Source organism: Bombina bombina, chromosome 3 (genome assembly GCF_027579735.1).
Source record: "Bombina bombina isolate aBomBom1 chromosome 3, aBomBom1.pri, whole genome shotgun sequence".
NCBI classification, from domain to species: Eukaryota; Metazoa; Chordata; class Amphibia; order Anura; family Bombinatoridae; genus Bombina; species Bombina bombina.
The window spans coordinates 425,712,509-425,730,831 of record NC_069501.1 but is presented as its reverse complement, the minus strand read 5'-3'; the positions used below and the strand labels follow the sequence as shown (position 1 = coordinate 425,730,831).

At 36.9% G+C, this 18,323-nt stretch overlaps 1 protein-coding gene across 1 annotated transcript in view; it reads left to right on the top strand.

Moving 5' to 3' along the window:
• RAP1A (RAP1A, member of RAS oncogene family) overlaps positions 1-18,323 on the top strand; it is a 268,597-nt gene that overhangs the window by 238,449 nt on the left and 11,825 nt on the right. The window contains exon 7 of the mRNA XM_053706636.1: positions 8,998-9,141. Coding sequence (XP_053562611.1) covers positions 8,998-9,141 — 144 coding nt within the window. The remainder of the gene's footprint in view (positions 1-8,997; positions 9,142-18,323) is intronic.

Below are 18,323 nucleotides of genomic sequence, written 5' to 3'. Positions count from 1 at the left end.
AGGTTGTCGTTTTGTACATATAAATAAATAAAATGTATACTGTGCTTATTTGCATTTCATCCACTCATCTACTTTAAAACACATTAAAAAAAACATTTAATATTTGAAAGACTAAAAAAATGTGAGTTCTCACCTCCTGTCCTAATAATTCTAAATAGATTTCTCTATATTTTTCACTACAAGACTAGCAGCACGGACAGATTCCAGGTTAAACTCAAAGGCTGGGGTTTTTTTAACAGGAAACTGGATATAGTTTATAGTCTGCATGGATAATGGTAGCTTTTTTGTGGGTCCTCTATTATTTCTAGGTGGTGATATTTAAAGGGACACTAAACCCAATTTTTTTTCTTTTGTGATTCAGATAGAGCATACAATTTTAAGCAACGTTCTAATTTTACTCCTATTTTTCTTCGTTCTCTTGATATCTTTATTTGAAAAAGAATGCATCTAAGCTGGGGGGGTTTTTTGTTCAGAAATCTGGACAGCACTTTTTTATTGGTGGATGAATTTATCCACCAATCAGCAAGAACAACCCAGGTTGTTCACCAAAAATGGGCCGGCATCTAAACTTACATTCTTGCATTTCAAATAATGATACCAAGAGAATGAAGAAAATTTGATAATAGGAGTAAATTAGAAAGTTGCTTAAAATTTCATGCTCTATCTGAATCACGAAAAAAAAAATTGGGTTCAGTGTCCCTTTAAGAATGTTAAAAGTAACAGAGTACTTTTGGTTTTTCTTGTTGACTATAAACTCTTTCACGTCTTGGTCCTAGCCTTCCTGATTTTAAACCAGAATAGTATTTTAGGACAGCATTACTAACTGCCCAGTAGCACAGTGGATTCACTGATTCAATTGACAAATATAGGAAACAATGATACTTAAAGGGATATGATGCTGCATATTTAGTGCATTACTCCTAGTCTCCTTAGTATAGTGCAATGCTGTAATTAATTATTTTAATTCTGTAAAGTTTATATATGTGTATATTTGTATGCGTGTAGATTTACATTACAGATTGGGGTATTCTGTTTTTTTTATCCACTTTGAGAGACAAGACTATAGGAAAATGACAAAAGTGAAGACTCTTAAAGGGACTGTGAAGTCAAAATTAAACTTTCCTTGTTCAGGCAGAGTTTGCTTTGTTCTTTAACAAAGAATACCAAGAGAATTAAGCAAATTTGATGATAAAAGTAAATTTAGAATGTTTGTTGTTCTTCTATGCACTGTCTAAATCTGAGTCTAATTTTGCCTTTACTGTACCTTTCACCTCCCATGGCATTGGAGTTTTCCATTTAGCATAGTTTTATGTATTCTCTAATCATTTTTTTTTGTTATGTTTGTTAAATGAAACAGGAAGGGTGGAGGCTTGAAATGCCTACGCTGCAGAAAAGGTCTTATTTCCCAAAACACAATCACATTTCTGATTCAGAACCAGCTTGTTCCCTTTAAAGCAAATCTTGACAGTAAATGCTTCTTTAAGCTGACGGTCACCTTGCAGGTGTTTTAAAAGAGAAGTTGTATTTCTCCAACATAGGTGTGTCCGGTCCACGGCGTCATCCTTACTTGTGGGATATTCTCTTCCCCAACAGGAAATGGCAAAGAGCCCAGCAAAGCTGGTCACATGATCCCTCCTAGGCTCCGCCTACCCCAGTCATTCTCTTTGCCGTTGCACAGGCAACATCTCCACGGAGATGGCTAAGAGTTTTTTGGTGTTTAAATGTAGTTTTTATTCTTCAATCAAGAGTTTGTTATTTTAAAATAGTGCTGGTATGTACTATTTACTCTGAAACAGAAAAGAGATGAAGATTTCTGTTTGTAAGAGGAAAATGATTTTAGCAACCGTTACTAAAATCGATGGCTGTTTCCACACAGGACTGTTGAGATGAATTAACTTCAGTTGGGGGAAACAGTGGGCAGACTTTTGCTGCTTGAGGTATGACACATTTCTAACAAGACTCGGTAATGCTGGAAGCTGTCATTTTCCCTATGGGAACCGGTAAGCCATTTTCTTAGTTTAGTATAAGAATAAAGGGCTTCACAAGGGCTTTAAAGATTGGTAGACATTTTTCTGGGCTAAAACGATTACTTTATAAGTATTTTTAGTGGATTATAACTATAAATAGTTCTTTTAATCTTGGGGATGTATTAAAAAAACGGCAGGCACTGTATTGGACACCTTTTTCACTGGGGGCCTTTTCTAGTCATAGGCAGAGCCTCATTTTCGCGCCACTAATGCGCAGTTGTTTTTGGAAAGCAAGGCATGCAGATGCATGTGTGAGGAGCTAAGAACCACTGAAAAAGCTTATTGAAGGCGTCATTTGGTATCGTATTCCCCTCTGGGCTTGGTTGGGTCTCAGCAAAGCAGATACCAGGGACTGTATAGGGGTTAAATGTAAAAACGGCTCCGGTTCCGTTATTTTAAGAGTTAAAGCTTTCAAATTTGGTGTGCAATACTTTTAAGGCTTTAAGACACTGTGGTGAAATTTTGGGGAATTTTGAACAATTCCTTCATACTTTTTCACATATTCAGTAATAAAGTGTGTTCAGTTTAAAATTTAAAGTGACAGTAACGGTTTTATTTTAAAACGTTTTTTGTGCTTTATCAAGTTTATGCCTATTAACATGTCTGAACCATCAGATAGACGATGTTCTGTATGTTTGGAAGCCAAGGTTCCTCCCCATTTAAATATATGTGATGAATGTGACATAGTGTCCAAACAAAGTAGGGACAATGATGCCACTGATAATGATGTTGCCCAAAATGATTCCTCAAGCGAGGGGAGTAAGCATGGTACTGCATCATCCCCTTCTGTGTCTACACCAGTCTTGCCCACACAAGAGGCCCCTAGTACATCTAGTGCGCCAATCCTTCTTACTATGCAACAATTAACGGCTGTAATGGATAATTCTAATAAAAACATTTTGTCCAAAATGCCCACTTATCAGAGAAAGCGCAATTGCTCTGTTTTAGATACTGAAGAGCATGAGGACGCTGATGATAATGGTTCTGACATACCCTCACACCAATCTGAAGGGGCCAGGAGGGAGGTTTTGTCTGAGGGAGAAATTTCAGATTCAGGAAAAATTTCTCAACAAGCTGAACCTGATGTTATTACTTTTAAATTTAAATTAGAACATCTCCGCGCTCTGCTTAAGGAGGTGTTATCTACTCTGGATGATTGTGACAATTTGGTCATTCCAGAGAAATTATGTAAGATGGACAAGTTCCTAGAGGTCCCGGTGCCCCCCGATGCTTTTCCTATACCCAAGCGGGTGGCGGACATTGTAAATAAGGAATGGGAAAGGCCCGGCATACCTTTTGTTCCTCCCCCTATATTTAAAAAATTATTTCCTATGGTCGACCCCAGAAAGGACTTATGGCAGACAGTCCCCAAGGTCGAGGGGGCGGTTTCTACTCTAAACAAACGCACTACTATCCCTATAGAAGATAGTTGTGCTTTCAAAGATCCTATGGATAAAAAATTAGAGGGTTTGCTTAAAAAGATGTTTGTTCAGCAAGGTTACCTTCTACAACCAATTTCATGCATTGTTCCTGTCACTACAGCAGCGTGTTTCTGGTTCGAAGAACTAGAAAAGTCGCTCAATAAAGACTCTTCGTATGAGGAGGTTATGGACAGAGTTCAAGCACTTAAATTGGCTAACTCTTATCTTAGACGCCACTTTGCAATTAGCTAGATTAGCGGCGAAAAATTCAGGTTTTGCTATTGTGGCGCGCAGAGCGCTTTGGCTAAAGTCTTGGTCAGCGGATGTGTCCTCCAAGAACAACTTAACATCCCTTTCAAAGGTAAAACGCTGTTTTACCCTGACTTGAAAGAGATTATTTCAGACATCACTGGGGGAAAGGGCCACGCCCTTCCTCAGGATAGGTCTTTTAAGGCTAAAAATGAGCCAAATAGTTCTCAAACCAAACCAGCCTGGAGACCGATGCAAGGCTAGAACAAGGGTAAGCAGGCCAAGAAACCTGCCACTGCTACTAAAACAGCATGAAGTGTTGGCCCCCGATCCGGGACCGGATCTGGTGGGGGGCAGACTCTCTCTCTTTGCTCAGGCTTGGGCAAGAGATGTTCAGGATCCTTGGGCGCTAGAAATAGTTTCTCAAGGTTATCTCCTGGAATTCAAGGAACTACCCCCAAGGGGGAGGTTCCACAGGTCTCAATTGTCTTCAAACCAAATAAAAAGACAGGCATTCTTACATTGTGTAGAAGACCTGTTAAGAATGGGAGTGATTCATCCTGTTCCATTAGGAGAACAAGGGATGGGGTTTTACTCCAATCTGTTCATAGTTCCCAAAAAAGAAGGAACATTCAGACCAATTTTAGATCTCAAGATTCTAAACAAATTTCTCAGGGTTCCATCGTTCAAGATGGAAACCATTCGAACAATTCTTCCTACCATCCAGGAAGGTCAATTCATGACCACGGTGGATTTAAAGGATGCGTATCTACATATTCCTATCCACAAGGAACATCATCGGTTCCTAAGGTTCGCCTTTCTGGACAAGCATTACCAGTTTGTGGCACTTCCATTCGGATTAGCCACTGCTCCAAGGATTTTCACAAAGGTACTAGGGTCCCTTCTAGCAGTGCATGGAAGTAATAGGTTTGATGGTTGCGGCAATGGACATAGTTCCTTTTGCACGAATTCATCTAAGACCATTACAACTGTGCATGCTCAGACAGTGGAATGGGGATTATACAGACTTGTCTCCGACGATCCAAGTAGATCAAAAAACCAGAGATTCACTCCGTTGGTGGCTGAACCTGGACAACCTGTCACAGGGAATGAGCTTCCGCAGACCAGAGTGGGTCATTGTCACGACCGACGCCAGTCTGGTGGGCTGGGGCGCGGTCTGGGAACCCCTGAAAGCTCAGGGTCTATGGTCTCGGGAAGAATCTCTTCTCCCGATAAACATTCTGGAACTGCGAGCGATATTCAATGCTCTCAAAGCTTGGCCTCAACTAGCAAAGGCCAAATTCATAAGGTTTCAATCAGACAACATGACGACTGTTGCATATATCAACCATCAGGGGGGAACAAGGAGTTCCCTGGCGATGGAGGAAGTGACCAAAATAATTCAATGGGCGGAGAATCACTCCTGCCACTTGTCTGCAATCCACATCCCAGGAGTGGAAAATTGGGAAGCGGATTTTCTGAGTCATCAGACTTTCCATCCGGGGGAGTGGGAACTCCATCAGGAAATCTTTGCCCAAATAACTCAATTATGGGGCATTCCAGACATGGACCTGATGGCGTCTCGTCAGAACTTCAAGGTTCCTTGCTACGGGTCCAGATCCAGGGATCCCAGGGCGACTCTAGTAGATGCACTGATAGCGCCTTGGACCTTCAACCTAGCTTATGTATTCCCACCGTTCCCTCTCATTCCCAGGCTGGTAGCCAGGATCAATCAGGAGAGGGCTTCGGTGATCTTGATAGCTCCTGCGTGGCCACGCAGAACTTGGTATGCAGACCTGGTGAATATGTCATCGGCTCCACCATGGAAGCTACCTTTGAGACAGGACCTTCTTGTTCAAGGTCCATTCGAACATCCGAATCTGGCTTCACTCCAACTGACTGCTTGGAGATTGAACGCTTGATTTTATCAAAGCGTGGGTTTTCAGATTCTGTCATTGATACTCTTGTTCAGGCTAGAAAGCCTGTAACTAGGAAAATTTACCATAAAATATGGAAAAAATATATTTGTTGGTGTGAATCTAAAGGATTCCCATGGAACAAGATAAAAATTCCTAAGATTCTATCCTTTCTACAGGAGGGTTTGGAGAAAGGATTATCTGCAAGTTCTTTGAAGGGACAGATTTCTGCTTTATCTGTTTTACTTCACAAAAAACTGGCGGCTGTGCCAGATGTTCAAGCTTTTGTTCAGGCTCTGGTTAGAATCAAGCCTGTTTACAAACCTTTTGACTCCTCCTTGGAGTCTCAATTTAGTTCTTTCAGTTCTTCAAGGGGTTCCGTTTGAACCCTTACATTCCGTAGATATTAAGTTACTATCTTGGAAAGTTTTGTTTTTGGTTGCAATTTCTTCTGCTAGAAGAGTTTCAGAGTTATCTGCTCTGCAGTGTTCTCCTCCTTATCTGGTGTTCCATGCAGATAAGGTGGTTTTGCGTACTAAACCTGGTTTTCTTCCGAAAGTTGTTTCTAACAAAAACATTAACCAGGAGATAGTTGTGCCTTCTTTGTGTCCGAATCCAGTTTCAAAGAAGGAACGTTTGTTACACAATTTGGATGTAGTTCGTGCTCTAAAATTCTATTTAGAGGCTACAAAGGAGTTCAGACAAACATCTTCTTTGTTTGTTGTTTATTCTGGTAAAAGGAGAGGTCAAAAAGCAACTTCTACACCTCTCTCTTTTTGGCTTAAAAGCATCATCCGATTGGCTTATGAGACTGCCGGACGACAGCCTCCTGAAAGAATCACAGCTCACTCCACTAGGGCTGTGGCTTCCACATGGGCCTTCAAGAACGAGGCTTCTGTTGATCAGATATGTAAGGCAGCGACTTGGTCTTCACTGCACACTTTTACCAAATTTTACAAATTTGATACTTTTGCTTCTTCTGAGGCTATTTTTGGGAGAAAGGTTTTGCAAGCCGTGGTGCCTTCCATCTAGGTGACCTGATTTGCTCCCTCCCATCATCCGTGTCCTAAAGCTTTGGTATTTGTTCCCACAAGTAAGGATGACGCCGTGGACCGGACACACCTATGTTGGAGAAAACAGAATTTATGCTTACCTGATAAATTACTTTCTCCAACGGTGTGTCCGGTCCACGGCCCGCCCTGGTTTTTTTTAATCAGGTCTGATGAATTATTTTCTCTAACTACAGTCACCACGGTATCATATGATTTCTCCTATGCATATTCCTCCTTTACGTCGGTCGAATGACTGGGGTAGGCGGAGCCTAGGAGGGATCATGTGACCAGCTTTGCTGGGCTCTTTGCCATTTCCTGTTGGGGAAGAGAATATCCCACAAGTAAGGATGACGCCGTGGACCGGACACACCGTTGGAGAAAGTAATTTATCAGGTAAGCATAAATTCTGTTTTTAAGTGCCCGAGGCAGTTTTAAAATAGCCGGGTATGTTTTGGATTGTGAACATGCTATTTAATACAAATTACATTATATTCTTATGTTTTAAAAGAATTGAGTCAGGTTGAATTATCTATTCAAGAAATGCTATAATGCATATGTTTGTAATACTGGCATTATCTTAAACAGACCTTAAAGGGACAGTCTAGGCCAAAATAAACTTTCATGATTCAGATAGGGCATGTAATTTTAAACAATTTTCCAATTTACTTTTATCACCAATTTTGCTTTGTTCTCTTGGTATTCTTAGTTGAAAGCTTAAACTAGGAGGTTCATATGCTAATTTCTTATACCTGAAGGCCACCTCTTTTCAGAATGCATTTTAACAGTTTTTCACCACTAGAGGGTGTTCACGTATTTCATATAGAACACTGTGCTCGTGCACGTGAAGTTATCTGGGAGCAGGCACTGGTTGGCTAAACTACAAGTCTGTCAAAAGAACTGAAATAAAGGGGCAGTTTGCAGAGGCTTAGATACAAGATAATCACAGAGGTTAAAAGTATATTAATATAACTGCGTTGGTTATGCAAAACTGGGGAATGGGTAATAAAAGGATTATCTATCTTTTAAAACAATAAAAATTCTGGTGTAGACTGTCCCTTTAAAGTCAGTATTTTATACATGGATCAGAAATCCCTGCGTTGCAAAGCAACCTACACACAATAAATGTTTAAAATTGTTACTTTGTTAGTACAATTTGAAATGTTTTGCTATTTAGGGACACTCTCCTTAAAAAAAACAACCGCTTGCTATTTTCTCTCCTTTAAAATTAAATTTCATTAGAACGTAAACAAAATATTTCTTAGATACATATTTATTTGTGATAACATTTTGTTTATTTTTACTTTACAGTTGTCCCTGCTTGTGACAGGGTGCTACAATACTGGCTGGTAGATTTGATGAAAGCTAAATATTTTTGGTTGTAAAAATACCTTTGTGGATGTGATTGCTGTGTAAAGATGTACCTAGCTTTATTTGCATATCAAAGTCTGACAAGAATACTCTAGTCTCTCAAAATCATGCAGCTTTTCCCTGTTGGTAATATGGAGGAGATACCATTTAGCTTTTAGTTTTTTCATAATAAAATATATGCTCTCCTTCTGTATTTGTTTTTATTTATTAAGGCAATTTTAGGTAGTAAAGGGTCATTTTAGCACTACCAACCCTGCACTTTGCATAGGGGTTAATCACATAGTTTAAAGGGGTATGAAGTCAAAATTAAACTTTCATGATTTAGATGAAGTGTGCAGTTTTAGGGACTTTCAAATTTACTACCATTATCAAATTGCACACAGTATTTTTATATGCACACTTTCTGAGGCACCAGCTAAAACTGGTATACATACAAGTATGTGTGCATATCTTAGGTTCCTGACTTGCAGTTACACAAATTATGAAAAATGTAACTTTTTGCTTATATTACCTTTGTATTACTGTACAACTCCTAAACCTACTTAACAAGCTTGTCATGTAACAAGATGAAACAACGTATAGCAGAACAAACTAAATTAATGAAGTTAACTAAAGTATAAAGTGGGGCTACTAAGACTATAAATGTGTAACATTTTTATATTTTTATAACCATATAATTTTCGTTGTCGCCATCTGTCATGAAACTAGCACAGTTGACCTTGGATATGCATTACTAGCTTTCTGATATGCTATTGAAAATTCTCACTGCCCCATTGAGAAGAACTGGAGCAGAACTACATTTCACTGGAGATCAGATCTGAATTTGCACTATGACATGGGGAATGAATTCCAGTACCCTTAGCTTTTCTTTCAAAATGGTTACAAACATGACTTGCATGTTTACACCACTGTGAACTTTTTGCAAGCATTCTTTGAAAATCATGAATTTCTTTTCCCCCCTTAGGTTCCCATGATTCTAGTGGGCAATAAATGTGACCTGGAAGATGAACGAGTAGTTGGCAAAGAGCAGGGACAAAATTTAGCAAGACAGTGGAATAATTGTGCCTTTTTAGAATCTTCTGCAAAGTCTAAGATCAACGTAAATGAGGTAAGTACTTTCTTCACATATCTTTAGATGTGATCCGGTCCCCCAGACAGCTTTTCATTAAAACTGCATAGCTTTGAACACATGTGGTATGAAAGTCTTGATCTAGGGGAATAAAGAACACCCCTTTTCTATGAACACCTTAAAGATATACATTATCCCAATCCTTTTATTTTTATGTTTGATAATATCTATATTTCCTATTTAATAATTTGTTGGTTTCATTATTATTTAGCTAAACAAATCCCTTAAATGGTCTGTGGCATTTGGCTATTTCTGGCACCAGATTTATTAGGAAACAAAGTGCAACACACACATGGATTTGTACAGATATTTGTGTATTGCACTGCTGCTAAACACAACCATTTTTGTGATTTACTTGCACGTCCTACTATTTAGAGCTTTGCACATTTTACATTTTTTCCTTAAATGTATTTTTATAAAGATAATTGGCCTTTTCATTTTACATGGGGTATTTGTGTGCCAGGCTATGGGACATTAAACATCTTAGTATTGGAATTTAAATTGTTAGATTATGAGTTGTGAACTTTTTCATATATTTTCATTATTTTTTTGTGTTTTCTCTTCCTGTAATTTAAGTCTGAAAATTTGTCTCTCTCCAATTACTGTTAGATGTGGAAATGCAGACTCCCAACTTAAAGGGAAAGTTAAAATTAAATTGATTGTATAGAGCATGCCATTTTAAAACTTTCTAATTTATTTCTGTTATTAATTTTGCTTAGTCCTCCTTTGTTAAAATGTTATACAAAGTGAGCTTAGGAGTATGCACGAGTATTTTTAGCCATCTAGCAGCAGAGTTTGCAGCATTGTTTATAGCAATGTTAAACATAGTTGCAAACACTGCTGACAGACTAAAGATACATGCACACCCCTGAGCTACCATCAACCTACCTAGATTTGCTCTTCAACAAAGGATACCAAGAAAACAAAGCAAATTTGATAATTGAAATAATTTGGAAAGTTGTTTTTAAACTGCATGCTCCATCTAAATCCTAAAACCTTTTGACTTTTCTGTCCCTTTTTTAACATTACCATATTTCACACAGTCATTAGTTGCACTCTGCAGTGACCCATTTATAATTGTCCCTAATTGACCTCAGAAGAGGAGATTAGATGAAGGAAACCTTGGTTACTACCTGTCAGCACCAATTAATGTACTGACACAAAAACTGTTTCAACAACTTGCATAATATGAAAAATGATATCTGCATATTTTCAGGCTAATATTTGCTTTAAACAACATTCTATTTAGTGTTTGTTGCCCCCTTTAAAACAGAGGTCCTGATGCAGGTTTATTTTACATACAGCCCTATAATGCAGCTGTATTTAGTTTATTCATAACTTCTTACAATAGTTTTTGTTTGACAGAAGAAGATGTTGGCTGAAACGTAAAATGTTTACATTTTTGCTTGAGGGGACTGACCTGTAGTTGAACTTAAAGATTAAATAAACAAACGTTGAGAGTTTCTGTCCATGTAAGCAAGCTTCTGTTTCCAATAATCTTCTTTTTAACTGCAGCTTACAGTTTCTTTATGAAATTCCTAGCATGCTTGAAAAGTGCATTGTAAATAAGCTTTATGGCACCATCTTCAAAAGTGGGAGAATTTCCTTTTACTTGTTAGTTATGGCTGTGTAAATATAGTAGTATGTTGAGTTGTTTTTTTGCTTTGTGTATGTAGTTGAGCTACATTTTAGAGCTGTCAAACTTCCAAAATCCATGTCCACTCCAGCTATTATGAAAACCTTTTATAAGATGGGACACAAATAAAATAAAAAAATGTATTTGTATTTTATATATTGTAGTCAGCTAGTGGGCAAGTGTTATACTCTACAAACCTACATTAAACTGACAGTGTACTCCGATTTTCTTTTTTCTCTTTTCTCTCTCAACGTTTTCCTAGTTATTTGTTATCTCATGGAGTGTATTAAATTGTTTACCGAAAGCTTATTTACCTTGCTTTTCTGTCATTTGATGTACAGAAGCTTATTTTGCTTGTATCCCCCTATATTGAATTTTTTTTTTTTTTTTTGTATATCCTCTTTATTGAAGACAATGTGAACAAATACAGTTTACATAAAAAAGAAAAAAGAGCAGAGTAAACCTTTGCAGTTAAAGTATAACAGTTGCTTTTATATAATTGATAATGCAAAGCTGACGAAAATCTATAAAAAAAAAAAAAAAGCCATTCATTTATTAATATTCTCGGCTCACATATAAGAAAGTATTTCAAGATTGTCTTTTTTTTTCACCTATAAATTATAAAAGAAAGTGGAGAAAAAAGGAAAAGGGCTATATCTCTCACCCTCTCCGCCTCCCAATCTTTTTCTTATCGGATCTCTAGCCCCTTTAGTTACCTGTCCTCCAAACTGATCAACCACTGAAATGGAAAGATACCTTCAAGTGTCAGTAGATCAAATGTCTCTGGTTTTAAGAAAGGGAGTATAAATTGTCTTTGACCATGGCTAACATTTATTCAAACACAAAAGATTTTAGTACATAGGTTTATATGATTCACAGGTCATCTGTGTATACAGCCCTAATAAATTCAGACAAGCTGGGTGCTGATTAAGTTTTCAGGATTAAATTACGACCTATTAAAATTGCTGTATTAGATTTACATTACTAAATTCTTTATTATTAAATAGGAAAACATGTTAAGCATTACTTACTAGTTTTTATCCTTCAATTTGTTATTCCAGTAATTAAAGGGACACTGAACCCAAATTTTTTCTTTCGTGATTCAGATAGAGCATGCAATTTTGAGCAACTTTGTAATCTACTACTATAATTTTTTTCTTCGTTCTCTTGCTATCTTTATTTGAAAAAGAATGCATCTAAGCTTTTTTGGGGTGGGATCAGAAATCTGGACAGCCCATTTTTATTGGTGGATGAATTTATCCACCAATCGGCAAGAACAACCCAGGTTGTTCACCAAAAATGGGCCGGCATCTAAACTTGCATTCTTGCATTTCAAATAAAGATACCAAGAGAATGAAGAAAATTTGATAATAGGAGTAAATTAGAAAGTTGCTTAAAATTTCATGCTCGATCTGAATCACGGAAAAAAAATTGGGTTCAGTGTCCCTTTAAGTCTAGTCCAAAGTTGAGAAATTATAGGGCATGACCAAAAGGCACGTATAATATCTGCTTTACGGTAAGAACAATGTATACATTTTTGCCATGTATTATCTGGCTAATCTAGTGGGTGTTAAATGGACAGTTATAAAAATAGGGGGTGTATAGGGGCGCTGTTACCAACTAAAGGGATCGTGATTTGCCGTGTAGATGTTTAATTTCCCAAATATGTGAATTAAAAAACAAAAAACCTGTGATGAAATATGTTTCCAGTGATGAGTGTAAATGTGGAAGCCACAGATATATTGTAAATTTATATGAACAGATTGCCTTCAATCTCTTAACATATTGAATAAAGTGAAAATTTAAAGAAATATTCTATCACTTCAAGGGGCCAAATGAAATGTAGTTCAAGAATATTCTTATTTTGAAAAACGTGATATATACTGTTATGTGCTATTTGTTATGAGTATTACATATGTGTAAAAAATGAATAAATTGCTGAAAATAAATGAAATCAACCGTGTTTACAAGTGTTAAAATGGTGATTCTAAATTCCTATAACAAATAAAGTGCTATTACTATTCAATTTGTGTGTATATTTGCACAAAATAAAAATGGTTACTCAAATTGATTAGTGGAATCCACCCTGTATATTTGTTTTAAAGTGCTAAGTGCATATACCGTGATATGAAGGAATTACTAAACTTAATGCGACCTAAAGTTTGCAGAGATGTAAAATTCTCAAATTCATATAAAAACCCTCTAAGTAGGAATAAATCAAATTTATTGATAGGTATATTAAAGGACAATCCAAGGAAAACAATTAAAAATGGAACAGTTAAAAACCGCTCATTAGCTATAAATAACTCTGGGACGTCTCCCAAAGATGTTAAAAACAAATTATGATATATATCATGATATAGATGTTAATATTAATAAAAATAAAAACTCTGAATATAAGTTAATACAGTATATACAACCATTAGATATTGCGATACTCTTAAAGGTCTGGAGAGAGTTGTTCAGACGATTTTGGAAACAATAATACCAACTATGAACCTTTCAAATTTAGCAATATCCGCACTGCTATTATGTGTTTAGAGGAATGGTAAGTCTCTATATTACAATTGTAACTTTTACTTCTCTTCAAATCTTTTTCAGTAATTCTCACCAAATGGGTATAGTTTGTAATGGAACAGTTCGTATTAATTCACTTTATAGGCTGATGTAAAAGGACTGCTCTTAGTGCTTTGCACGCAGTCAAAGTCTATCAGATATAGCAAAGCACTTAGAGCAGTCCTTTTACATCAGCCTATAAAGTGAATTAATACGAACTGTTCCATCACAAATTTTCCATTGTTCTCTCTATGTATTGAGCTTTAGTTTTCCAGACAAATATAAGATAAGGAAGCAAATCTGTGTACATAAAGTGATAACATAATGAGCTATGATATTACCTGAAGCTCAACCCATTGTAATAGGCTGTGGTTTAAAAGCTAAAAAACAGCTACTTCATATACACAACTAAACCTAAATTCAATTTCTCATACATTTTATACTCTGCAGCTAGTAAAACAAGTACTTGAAAATACATTAATATAAAAACAATTTTATAGTGTACTGTCCCTTTAAATAGTAATTCAATAATCTGATATGGGATTCTTTCCAGTTTACTGAAGCTAACCTTCTCGATCAGGGAAAAACTTTAACCACGGTGTAAGTCTATCTAAATGTAATTGACCTAGTCTTGCCAACATTATACTATGAGTACAGAAATAGAATATTTTTCCTCATTATGAAATTAAATACATTTATCTATCTCCCCCAAAGACCAGTCCAACTTCGATTCAGTAATCTTTTTAAAGAAAAAGTGACTCAGTTGTAGGTATACAAAAAAGTTCTGTCTGGGGATATTGAACTCTGCTCTTAGTTTATCAAAGTAACTAAAATTATTTGTATCTATACCAACTTGTGTCAAATGTTTTAGTCCTTTCAGAGGCCATTGCTCAACCTTTAAAAATTTCTGCTTTTAGACCGGGGCTGAGAGATTTTATAGTCTGCCCCTAATTTAGGACAGAATTTTTGCCCAGATATATTTTTGATTACAATTAACGTATCAATATTTAAAGGGAGATTTACTATTGAACAGTGTAAAGTCGCCTTTAAAGAAAATGGTGAAATTTAATTTTTCTTCCATATCAAAAAATTTAACTTAGTTTCTTTCCGTGAGCAAGTCAACTGCAAACTTTATTATAGTCACCAGGTTATAAATCCTAATATTGGCAATGGACCTTCCAGCAAAGTCCTTAACTTATCTAAATAAATGCATGGTCTCATACCTTTCCAAATACATTTTGCACACGCTCAATTAAATACTATAATATCTTGCTTTAAGATAAATATAGGGAGGTTTTGCATTAAATATAAAATTTGTGGGAAGATTATAGATTTAATCAACATAATCCTAACTGAGAGAAATTGGTAACAATGTCCATTTTTTTTTTTAGATTTTTAATAGTTTCTGTGACTTTAAATGGATGTGTCTGAAGACTCTATTTTTAAGAATCCATAAAATTTCAGTTTTTTAGCTAAAAAACAAACTAAATACTGATATTAGAGAGAGGAATTTAGGGATGATACTTTTTTTAATCGCTAACTAATAGCAGCAGATCATTGGCATACAGGGAGAGTACTAAATCTGTCTCCTGTTCAAATCCATGTTAATTCCTGTTTCAAAAAGATAGCTAGGGGTTCTAAAGCTAAGTTAAAAAGGAGTGGAGAAAACGGGCATCCCTGTCTCGTCCCTTTTTAATACTATTAGGTGTATATCCACCAATAAAGTGCCAGTAAACCTAAAAAATTTTATATAATTCTGCACATAGTGCAGAATTATATAACATTATATATATGAGTGCTAGCTTTATACAACCTAATATATCCGGTAAACTTTTATTAAAAAAACAGGGTTTTCCAGACCCGCCCTCTGTGCTCTACTAAGCTGGTCTGGTTTTCCCTCAGAGCACATCTGGCCAGCTGTCTAGTAACAGCCCGGCCCGACCGCGCCATTACACTTAATGCAGCTTGCTCCTGGAGTAGGAGCGAGCTGCATTGAGTGTAATGGCGCGGTCGGGCCGGGCTATTACTAGACAGCTGGCCAGATGCGCTCTGAGGGGAAACCAGACCTGCTCAGTAGAGCACAGAGGGCGGGTCTGGAAAACCCTGTGTTTTTATAAAAATTCACCGGATATATTAGGTTTTATAAAGCTAGCACTCATATAATGTTACATAATTCTGCACTATGTGCAAAATCATATAACATTATTTCTCTTGTTAAGTGTATTCAGTCCACGGATCATCCATTACTTATGGGATATATTCCCTTCCCAACAGGAAGTTGCAAGAGGATCACCCAAAGCAGAGCTGCTATATAGCTCCTCCCCTCCACGTCATATCCAGTCATTCTCTTGCAACTCTCAACATAGTAGGAAGGTGTGAGAGGAGTGTGGAGTTTTTATACTTAATTATTTCTTCAATCAAAAGTTTGTTATTTTTAAATGGCACCGGAGTGTGCTGTTTTTCTCTCAGGCAGTATTTAGAAGAAGAATCTGCCTGCGTTTTTCTATGATCTTACCAGAAGTAACTAAGATCCACTGGCTGTTCTCGCACATTCTGAGGAGTGGGGTAACTTCAGAAAGGGAATAGCATGCGGGGTTCCCTGCAGATGAGGTATGTGCAGTAAAATATTTTCTTTCATGTAATTAGCAAGAGTCCATGGGATATACATTCCTACCAGGAGGGGCAAAGTTTCGCAAACCTCAAAATGCCTATAAATACACCTCTCACCACACCCACAAATCAGTTTTACAAACTTTGCCTCCTATGGAGGTGGTGAAGTAAGTTTGTGCTAGATTCTACGTTGATATGCGCTCCGCAACAGGTTGGAGCCCGGTTTTCCTCTCAGCGTGCAGTGAATGTCAGAGGGATGTGAGGAGAGTATTGCCTATTTGAATGCAATGATCTCCTTCTACGGGGTCTATTTCATAGGTTCTCTGTTATCGGTCGTAGAGATTCATCTCTTACCTCCCTTTTCAGATCGACGATATACTCTTATATATATACCATTACCTCTGCTGATTTTCGTTTCAGTACTGGTTTGGCTTTCTACAACATGTAGATGAGTGTCCTGGGGTAAGTAAGTCTTATTTTCTGTGACACTCTAAGCTATGGTTGGGCGCTTTTTTATAAAGTTCTAAATATATGTATTCAAACATTTATTTGCCTTGACTCAGGATGTTCAACATTCCTTATTTTCAGACGGTCAGTTTCATATTTGGGATAATGCATTTGAATCAATCATTTTTTCTTACCTTAAAAAATTTGACTTTCTCCCTGTGGACTGTTAGGCTCGCGGGGGCTGAAAATGCTTCATTTTATTGCGTCATTCTTGGCGCAGACTTTTTTGGCGCAAAAAATCTTTTCTGTTTCCGGCGTCATACGTGTCGCCGGAAGTTGCGTCATTTTTTGACGTTCTTTTGTGCCAAAAATGTCGGCGTTCCGGATGTGGCGTCATTTTTGGCGCCAAAAGCATTTAGGCGCCAAATAATGTGGGCGTCTTATTTGGCGCTAAAAAAATATGGGCGTCGCTTTTGTCTCCACATTATTTAAGTCTCATTTTTCATTGCTTCTGGTTGCTAGAAGCTTGTTCTTTGGCATTTTTTTTCCCATTCCTGAAACTGTCATTTAAGGAATTTGATCAATTTTGCTTTATATGTTTTTTCTCTTACATATTGCAAGATGTCTCATGTTGCATCTGAGTCAGAAGATACTTCAGGAAAATCGCTGCCTGGTGCTGGAACTACCAAAGCTAAGTGTATCTGCTGTAAACTTTTGGTAGCTGTTCCTCCAGCTGTTTGTATTAAATGTCATGACAAACTTGTTAATGCAGAAAATATTTCCTTTAGTAAAATACCATTACCTGTTGCAGTTCCATCAACATCTAATGTTCAGAGTGTTCCTGATAACATAAGAGATTTTGTTTCTGAATCTATTAAGAAGGCTATGTCTGTTATTCCTCCTTCTAGTAAACATAAAAAGTCTTTTAAAACTTCTCTTTATCCAGATGAATTTTTAAATGAACATCATCATTCTGATTCTAATGATTCTTCTGGTTCAGAGGATTCTGTTTCAGAGGTTGATGCTGATAAATCTTCATATTTATTTAAAATGGAATTTATTCGTTCTTTACTTAAAGAAGTCCTAATTGCATTAGAAATTGAGGATTCTGGTCCTCTTGATACTAAATCTAAACGTTTAGACAAGGTCTTTAAATCTCCTGTAGTTATTCCAGAAGTTTTTCCTGTTCCTGGTGCTATTTCTGAAGTAATTTCCAGGGAATGGAATAATTTGGGTAATTCATTTACTACTCCTAAACGTTTTAAGCAATTATATCCTGTGCCGTCTGACAGATTAGAGTTTTGGGACAAAATCCCTAAAGTTGATGGGGCTATCTCTACCCTTGCTAAACGTACTACTATTCCTACGGCAGATGGTACTTCCTTTAAGGATCCTTTAGATAGGAAAATTGAATCCTTTCCAAGAAAAGCTTATTTGTGTTCAGGTAATCTTCTTAGACCTGCTATATCTTTATCGGATGTTGCTGCAGCTTCAACTTTTTGGTTGGAAACTTTAGCGCAACAAGTAACAGATCATGATTCTCATAACATTATTTGGTTCTCAGTTGGATTCTATCATCTCAACTGTTACTGGTGGGAAAGGAACTTTTTTACCACAGGATAAAAAATCTAAGGGTAAAAACAGGGCTAATAATCGTTTTCGTTCCTTTCGTTTCAACAAAGAACAAAAGCCTGATCCTTCATCCTCAGGAGCAGTTTCAGTTTGGAAACCATCTCCAGTCTGGAATAAATCCAAGCCTTCTAGAAAAGCAAAGCCAGCTTCTAAGTCCACATGAAGGTGCGGCCCTCATTCCAGCTCAGCTGGTAGGGGGCAGATTACGTTTTTTCAAAGAAATTTGGATCAATTCTGTTCACAATCTTTGGATTCAGAACATTATTTCAGAAGGGTACAG